We start from the raw sequence: 9,478 nt of genomic DNA, 5'->3' as shown, positions 1-9,478 counted from the left end.
TCATCCTTATTGAGTGTCCAACTTTCAGATGCACAGGAAGCAATTGAAAACACCATGGAAAACATCAGGTACACCTTAGTCGTTCAACTGACATCCTTGCTCTTTAGAACTGTGGAGAGATCCTTGCAGATTTCTCCAGTGCAACAAGTCTTTTATTTCTACTTGATGTTGTTGGATTGTGGATCCAGGTAAAATGAAGTCCCTGACAACATTAGTCTTCTCTCCGTCTGTCATAATGTTGCCCATTTGCTCAGGGCTGAGGATTTGTGTTTTGCTGATGTTGAGGAAACTCACAATGAATTGGATCTTCTACAGGAAGTGCTTCAAGTCGTCGTCGTCTTTTCTTTTTTTTCCCTCCAAGGCTTCTGCACTTTCTGCAAGCAACGTTGTGTCATCTGCATAAAACAGGCTGTTGATAATAAGCTTTCCTCCGAACCTGATGCCACGTTCTTCTTCATATATTCCAGCTTCCCGAATGATTTGCTCAGCATACAGATGGAACAGGTACAGAGAAAGGATCCAACCCTGATGCACACCTTTCCTGATTTTAAACCACTTCAAATAGTATCTAGAAAATGTTTTACTGTTACCAGGAAACAAAATAGACCCTAAATAGAAAGGTGAAACTGAGCTCCTACTGGTGTTTCCTCCTCTTGTTCCGCCTGTCTTTTTACATGGCATTTAAAGTCAGCTATGAGGAGGAGTGTGGCGTCAGGATTGGTGGAAGATCCATAAAAAATCTGTGTTATGCAGATGACACAACCCTGCTTGCTGAAACTGAGGAGGACCTGAAGTGCTTGTTGCAGAGGGTCAAGGACTGCAGCCTTCAGTATGGATTGAGGTTCAATGTCAAGAAGACAAAGATTCTCACCACTGGACCAATTGGCAGCATCAGGATGGATGGCGAAGAGATTGAGATTGTTCACAGCTTTCGTTTGCTTGGCTCCACAGTCAACACTCTTGGCACCAGTAGCCAGGAAATCAAAAAACGTATTGCGATGGGAAAGTCTGCTGTTAGGGACCTCTCTAAAGTACTGAAGAGCAATGGTGTCACTCTGGAGACTAAGGTGTGTCTGATACAGGCAATCACTTGTTATGCATCAGAGAGTTGGACAATGACTAGGGAGGATAGAAGGAGAATTGATGCCTTTGAGCTGTGGTGCTGGAGAAGAGTATTGAATGTATCCTGGACTGCCAAGAAAACAAACAGATTCATCCTGGAGAGGGTTAAACCAGGCTACTCCTTGGAGGCAAGGATTCTGGGGCTTCGTCTGACATACTTTGGACATGTTGTAAGGAGGGAGAGGTCCTTGGAGAGGGCCATCATGCTTGGGAGGGTGGAGGGACAGCGCAGGAGGGGAAGGCCCTCTATGAGATGGATTAATTCAGTGACTGGGGTAATCGGGATGGAAGTGTCAGAGGCAGTGAGATTGGCACAGGATAGAGCAGGGTTTAGGGCTGTTGTACACAGGGTAGCTACACAAGACTCGATGGCACATAGCAACAACATATCAAGCCATTGCCCTGGATTTGAACCAACTGACAGTTGACCCTCCCCTGGGTTTCTGAGGCTGTAAGTCACACACAGGAGATTGTGTACCTTTCTCCTGTACAGTCACTTGTATGAGAACCAGCAAAGAAGTGCCACCTTTACGTAAGCAGCTCAACTCTTTACAGACTACATCAATAGAACTCAAAAGAACATTGGAATCCACTAACAGTCATGGTTTGGTTCTGGCCAGAATCTAAGAGTCAGCTCCTCCCAGCGCAAGCCCTACCACATTCTAGGTCAGACAAGAATATGTCAGGCTTAACTCTCATTGCAGTTCAATCTAGTTCAACTCTAAGTGATCATACAGGATAAGGGTTGAACTGCTCATCGAGTTTCTAAGGCTGTAAGCTTTACAGAGGCAGACTGACACACGGCTCTCCAGTGGAGCCACTCACAGATTCCAACTGGCTTCCAAACACTTAACCACAGTGCCACCAAGGCTCTTCAGACATCAGGCTTATCATAGCTCACCTTTTTCCTGCGTATGTGAAAGTCTCAAGGGGGAACTTAAGGTTTTAAGTTATTATAGATAACAGACAAAACAGCTGTGAGATATCCTCTCACCCCAGTTAGACTAGCAAAATTTAACAGAACAGCAAACAACAAATGCTGGCGAGGTTGTGGAGAAACTGGAACCCTTATTCACTGTTGGTGGGCGTGTAAAATGGTGCAACCACTGTGGAAGGTGATATGACGCTTCCTCAAAAAGTTGGAAATAGAAACACCATTTGACCCAGCAATTTCACTACTGGGAATATACCCCAAAGAAACCATAACTGCCACCCACGCAGATGTATGCATACCCATGTTTATTGCAGCTTTGTTCACAATAGCAAAGAGTTGGAAACAACCTAAGTGCCCATCAACAAATGAATGGATAGAGAAGCTGTGGTGTATTCACACAATGAAATAATATGATGTGTTGAAAAACAAGGAACTCACAAAATAGTATACAAAATGGGTGACTCTGGAGGACATTATGCTGAGTGAAATATCTTAGTCACAAAAGGATAAATACTGCAGAGTACCACTGTTGTAAAACAGGACTGACATCAGGGTTGAGGGGAGACTGAGAAAGATGGGATAAATAATGTTTACTGCATTGAAACAGAAAAGGGAGAGAACTGTTTAAAAGGGATATATGATTAGGTGTTATTGTCATGGCAGGAGTCCAGAACGAAGGCTGCATAGTGGAGTGGAATGGGGAGAGGGGAGAGATTATATAACAATGAAAGAATTTTTCTTTTACTTTTCAAAGAGAAGAGCGAAGGGGGTTGGAGGGTTGGCAGGGAGAAAAGTGCAACAATGAATGAATGGAAATCCAAAGTCTCTGTAAACGTTCATTAAAATTAATCTAAAAAAAAGAAAAAGAAAAGAAGAGCCTGCCACAGGTCTTTCTCTGATCACACATTTCAAAACATGTAAAACGGCTTTGTGGGAGGCTGTTGTTGTTGTTATGTGCCATCAAGTCGTTTGTGACTCATAGCGACCCTATCTATGTACAACAGCCCTAAACCCTGCTCTATCCTATGCCAGTCGAATTGCCTCTGACACACCCATCCCGATTACCCCAGTCACTGAATCAATCCACCTCATAGAGGGCCTTCCCCTCCTGCGCTGTCCCTCCACCCTCCCAAGCATGACGTCCCTCTCCAAGGACCGGTACCCTCCTTACAACATGTCCAAAGTATGTCAGACGAAGCCCCAGAATCCTTGCCTCCAAGGAGGAGCCTGGTTTAACCCTCTCTAGGATGAATCTGTTTGTTTTCTTGGCAGTCCATGGTACATTCAATAATCTTCTCCAGCACCACAGCTCAAAGGCATCAATTCTCCTTCTATCCTCCCTAGTCATTGTCCAACTCTCTGATGCATAACAAGTGATTGCAAAGACCATGGCCTGTGTCAGACGTACCTTAGTCTCCAGAGAGACACCGTTGCTCTTGAGTACTTTAGAGAGGTCCCTAACAGCAGACTTTCCCATTGCAATACGGCTAGCCACACTTAATTTGTTAGAGAATGGTGCAGGAATACTGAAAACCGATGTGGCAATGACGTGCACAGTCAGAACTTTTTCCCAAGACTTTCTTGCCTTCTTGCACACAGGTAAAGGGGTGTGTGTGTGTGCGCGCGTGTGTGTGTGTGTGTGTGTGCAGATTCCATTTCCCACAAGAATGAAAGCAAAGACCTAGGCATGCATCCTTCAAGGTAACCTAAAAGGGTGCACAGCCGCAGGGACGTGGGGCTCCCCTTGCGCCCGAGTTGGTGGTATCCCCAGAGTTCCAACCACAGCGGAAGGTCCCAGTCCCAGTGCACCCTCCCGCCTTCAGCCAGTTCCGAGGATCCCACTGCTCTGTGTCCGCTCGGTAGGGCCGGGTGGATTCCAAATGTCCCCACTTCTTACCATCCTCAGAGACGAGGCTTGGAGGCGGCGCTGGGCTGAGGGATTGAGCCAAGAAGGGGACTCGGGAGAAGTCTGGGATCAGGGAGGGGTCCAGGGCAGGGAAGGGGTAGGGGATGTGGCTGGGCGAGGCCTCCTCCCTGCGGCTCCACATGCTGCTGCGTCTCTGTGTTGTCATGGTGACCTGCGCGCGTCCTGCCCCAACTCGTGGGCGCGCGCTCCGGTCCCATGGCACGAAGCGCCTGCGCAGACCTGGAAGGCGGGATCCAGGAACGTCGGGGTCCTTGCTGTCCATTCTGAGGCCTCTTCCTGGGCGGCCAGTGACTTCTGGTTCCCGAGAAGCCTCTCAGCCTTCTGTGCCAAAGTCACCCCGCTGTGCGTTCAAAAGGCACGAAGAGGGTGCCCATCTCCTCCTTTTCAGGGAGAAGAGTTTAGGGGACATGGCTAGAGGGCTGGGGGTATACAAAGGATTATGACACAGATTCATTTTCCAAAGTGTGCACAGGCCTGCGTGCCCAGAGCACAGAAACATGCTAAGGGCGTGCACCACCACGTGTTCAGGACGTGAAGCTGTAGGAGCATAAAGGACATGTACGCCAGTCTCGTGAGGATGGGACAGGATATTACAGAGGACTTCCTGGAAGAGGTGACAAAAGGGCTGGTCCAAGTGAACCTGCCAAGCACGCTGGAGATGGTAGGTAACTTAGGATGCTCAGAGCAGTGTAGAGAGCGGGGACATAGTTAGACGCACAAGACCCTGTACCTCCTTTCAGGAGCAAGGCTGCTGTGGGGTGGGGTGATGGAAGCTCAGCCCTGATGGAGAATGAAAGGTAACAGATAGGACGGGCAGGACGGGTGACCAGCAGTAGCCGTCCTGAGACAGTGATAGCTCAGCTAAATCGGGGTTGGAAAATGAGGAAGGAGATACCCAGGAGTAACAGACAGGGTGACATGGTCAGGATTTGTTAACTGGATAGAGGGGGAGGGAAAGGGCAGGAAAGACTTTTGGATAGGTTGGCACTGACCGAGGAGGAGGTGGGAGTGGTGTGCAGAGGACTCTGGAGCCAGCCAGGGACTTCTGGGTGGGGGTGGGGGGGAGGTACAAGGAGTCCCTCGAGCGGGAACTTGGCTCTTTATGTTGCTGTCATTGTTAGGTGCTGTCCAATCAGCTAGGTTGGACTTAGAATGATCTTCTGAATGACAGATCTAAACTGCCTTGTCCTGTGCCATCCTCACAATCTTCCACGTGCTCAACCCCATCGTTAAAGTCACTAGATCAATACTTCTACTTTGCATCTTTCCAGAAATGTTGTCCTTTTCAATGGATCTGCCCCACCTGACAACATTCACTAAGGATATGAGATGGAGTTGAACCGCCCTGACCTCTAAAGGAGCCCTCTGGTTGCACTTCCTCCTGGAAAAATGTGTTTGTTCTTTTGAGAGTCCGTGAGATATTCAGCACTCTGCTCCAACACCACAACTCCAAGGCATCTAGTCTACTTTGCTTTTCTATGTTTATGGTATTTCTCTGAGAAGCACAGGAGGGAGTTCTGGTGGCCTAGTGCCAAGAAACTGTGCTGCAATCCTGAAGGCCAGCAGTTAGAATTCACCGGACGCTCTGCTGGAGAAGAAGGGACGTTCTCCTCCTGTGTGAGTCAGTTCTGATTCGACGGTATACAATAAAAAACGGGTAAAAAAAAAACCCAAACAAACCCAAATAACTATGAGAGAACCATATCACCCCAGTAAGAATAGCAAAATTTAAAATAGCAAACATCAAATGCTGGCGAGGTTGTGGAGAAACTGGAACCCTTATTCACTGTTGATGAGAGTGAAAAGGGTGCAACCCCTGTGGAAAGCAACTTTCTCAAAAAGTTGCAAATAGAGATGCCATTTGACTCAGCAATTTCACTACTGGGAATATACCTCGAAGAGACCATAACTGACATCCAAGCAGGTATTTGCACACCCATGTTTATCGCGGCTTTGTTCACAATAGCAAGGAGTTGGAAACAACCCAGGTGCCCATCAACAAACAAATGGATAGAGAAGCTGTGGTATATTCACACAATGGAATATTATGCTACATTGAAAAACAAGGAACTCATGAAATATTATACAAAATGGGTGACTCTGGAGGACATTATGCTGAGTGAAGTGTCTCAGTCACAAAAAGACAAATACTGCGGGGTGCCACTGTTATAAAACAGGACTGACCTCGGGGTTGGGGAGAGACTGAGAAAGATGGGTTCAATAATGTATACTGCATTGAAACAGATGAGGGAAAAAACTGTTTAAAAGGGTTATGTGATTAGGTATTTTTGTCATGATAGGAGTCTAGAGCAAAGGCTACATGGTGGAGTTAACGGTGTGTGTGTGTGTGTGTTGGTGGAGTGGACCTGGGGGAGGGTTTGTAAAACACTGAGAGAATTTTTCTTTTACTTTTCCAAGAGGGCAGTGTACTAGGGGGGAGGATTGGGAGGGGAGAAAAGTGCAACAATGAATAAATGGAAATCCAAAGTCTCTGTAAATTTTTACTGAAATTAATAATAAATTTAGATTTAAAAAAAAAAACACTAGGATTTTATAATGGAAAGGCCAGCAGTTTGAGTCCATCAGCTGTTCCTCAAGAAAATATGAAACAATCTGTTAAGATTTCCAGCCCTGATTACTATCAGTTGGAGTCAACCCAACACCAGTGGGTTTGTTTTTATTCATATTAAGGGCAAAAGGAAGGCGTTCTGGCATTTGGTGCCCATTGAAAGCTCAGTGGTTGGAACTCACTAGCCGTATCTTAGCACAAAGACATGACGAATCTGCTTCTGCCAAGATTACAGCTTTTCAAGAAATGTTGGTGGGGATGTGGAGAGATAAGAACACTCCTGCAGGATAGGAACTCTCATACAATCTCATGGGGTTGTAAAATGGTACAGATATTCTGGAAGGCAGTTTGGCATTTCCTAAAAAAACTGAACATTCCATATAACCCAGATATTCCATTGCTTACAATACACCCCAAGAAAATCAGAACTGAGTCACAAATGGAGCTCTGTACACCAATGTTCATAGTAGCATCATTCACTATCACAAGAACATGGAAACTGTCCAAATGTCCAACCACAGTCATATAGACTGAGAAATTGTGGTACAGTCTACACAGCACTCAGGAGCAAAGATTTTGAAATTTACTGCATAATCTGGGAGGGACTGGAGATCATTATACTGAATTAACTCAGTCTCTTAAGGACAAATACTGTATAAAACCATTATTGTAGAAATAGAAAATAAATAATAAAATATGTATGAGGACCCGGGGGAGAGTAAGAGAAGAGGGGTGAAGTTGGTCAGGGGGCAATAAACCACAGGGTTGCACAATTTGGTAGAGAGGGGTGTGTAAAGGAAATGGGAAAGACCCTGTGGGGATCTGAGAAGACAGGGTAATGGTGGGCATAGTTCAATGGTGATTCATTTTATAAGATATAATGAAAGAGAATGATTGAATGGAACACTATGGGAATGAAAGATAGTGTGAAACACAACATCTACGAACTTGGTAAGCAAACAAATCTTTTTTAAAATTTATTAAAAAAGAAAAGATTACAACTTTTGAAACCTGATGGTGCAATTCTGTTCTGTTTATTTCTGTATTATTGTTTCCAGGTGGAGCTGACTTGATGGCAACAGCTTTTGTTTTTCCAGTACCAAAATTGTCACAGATGGTTAGATCTATGCATGAGTTAAGATGTTTTTCATTCTTTAAATAACAAAGTGGCACTAGTCCAGAGCTCTCTTTAAAGCTAGGTTAACAGCAAAGTATCCAAGCCACATGCTTGTGTGTTTTCAGAGACAATAACATCAAATGGGGACTGGAAATTCATCCCTTCCAAGTACAACATGGGTCTAACGCTGGATGCGAGATGCAGGAACTCCAGAAGGTCAAAGATGCTGCAGTCCACAATCTCCCAGACCATTGTGCCAAGCTCTTCTCCACCTCATGTATCATGTTACTGTTGTTGCGTGACTCATAGCGACGCTGTGAACAAAAGATCTGAATGAACCCTGTTCTATCCTGCACCGTCCTCACACTTCCTGACACACAAGAGCCCATTCATTGCAGCATGTCAATACATCTGGTTGCCAACCCCCCACAGAAAAAGATAAGAGTCTGACTGGCATTTGAAGCAAAAGGGTTTTATAGAGAGACAAAGCAATGTGAAGTTGGGATTTCCAGGTCCAAATGATTGTGAACTGAGCCACCAAAGGAGGAGACAGTAATGGACGGACACACTAACTGCAGCCGAGGACTCAAGTATTAAGAAAAGGTGAAGATGGCACAGGGGAGGACAGGATTCAGGTCTGTTGTTTATAGAGTCAAATCACCCGGGAGGAGACTGCCCGTTCTTCTGTGTAGCAGCTGCTGGATCCGAACTACACATCTTTGTGTGGGCGGTGCAATTCCTTACCACTAAGCCATCAGAGCTTTCTTTTTCTTTTATTATTCCCTTCTCTCCTACTTATCATCTGCAAGAGATTACATCTATGTAGTCTGGGTTTTGGGTTTGTTTTTGTTTTTTTATTTTTAAGTTCTTGTCGTTGTTAATTGATTGCTTTCGAGTCGAGCACGACTCATAGTGACCCTATAAACAAAAGGCTTGAAGCCCCTCTACAACTATAGACATTTATCCAAGTTCATAGCGTTTCTGGAGGCATGTTGATTAGGAAGTGGGTGCCACTCCTGCTTCCAAACCTGTCATAGTATGTTATTGTTGTGTGCCATTGAGTCACATGTGATGCATAGTGACCCAATGTACAGCAGCTCTGAAGCCTGCCCTGTCCTGAGCCAGTCTCACTAATTCTGACACATCAACCCCCATTGCTCCAGTCACTGAATCAATCCATCTCACTGGGGTCTTCTTCTCCTGCACTGTTGTCCACCCTTCTGAGCATGATGTCCTTCTCCAAGGACTGATCTTTCCTGGCCACGTGCCCAAAGTAAGTGAGGCTGAGCTTAAAAATCCTAGCCTCCAACTAAAGACTTGGTTTCACCCTCTCCAGGACAGACTTATTTGTTTTCTTGGCAGTTCATGGTATGTTTAAGACTCTTCTCCAGCACCACAACTTGAAGGCATCTATTCTTCTTCTTCTTCTGTCATTCTTACTCATTGTCCAACTCTCTGAAGCATAGCTAGTTATTGTGAAGACAATGGCCTGGACTAGGCGCACTTTTGTATCTAGACTGACATCGTTGCTTTTCAACACTCTGGAGAGGTCCATGACAGCAGATTTTCCCAATACAATTCATCTTTTGATTTCCTGACTTCTGATGTTAAGAGTGTTGTTTGTGGATCTGAGCAAGCTGTAATTGCTAACAAACTCCATCTCTTCTCCATCTAATATGATGTTGCCAATTGGCTCTGTGGTGAGAATCTTTGTCTTCTTGATAGTGAGCTTCAATTCATATTGAAGACTACAGTCCTTGACCTTTTGCAGCAAGTGCTTCAGGTCCTCCTCAGTTTCAGCAGCAAGGT

The 9,478-nt window shown here is 45.3% G+C and overlaps 1 protein-coding gene across 1 annotated transcript in view; it reads right to left on the bottom strand.

Annotated features, from left to right (window-relative positions):
• Positions 1-4,245, bottom strand: part of LRRC34 (leucine rich repeat containing 34) — a 33,370-nt gene extending 29,125 nt beyond the window's left edge. The window contains exon 1 of the mRNA XM_006890386.1: positions 3,837-4,245. Coding sequence (XP_006890448.1) covers positions 3,837-4,245 — 409 coding nt within the window. The remainder of the gene's footprint in view (positions 1-3,836) is intronic.
• Between the last annotated feature and the right edge of the window lie 5,233 nt (positions 4,246-9,478).

The sequence above is a fragment of the Elephantulus edwardii genome, unplaced genomic scaffold, assembly GCF_000299155.1.
Source record: "Elephantulus edwardii isolate Elephantulus edwardi_28Jun2011 unplaced genomic scaffold, EleEdw1.0 scaffold00088, whole genome shotgun sequence".
Classification (NCBI taxonomy): Eukaryota; Metazoa; Chordata; class Mammalia; order Macroscelidea; family Macroscelididae; genus Elephantulus; species Elephantulus edwardii.
Note: the sequence above shows the minus strand (reverse complement) of the source record. Positions and strands in the feature narration are given on the sequence as shown.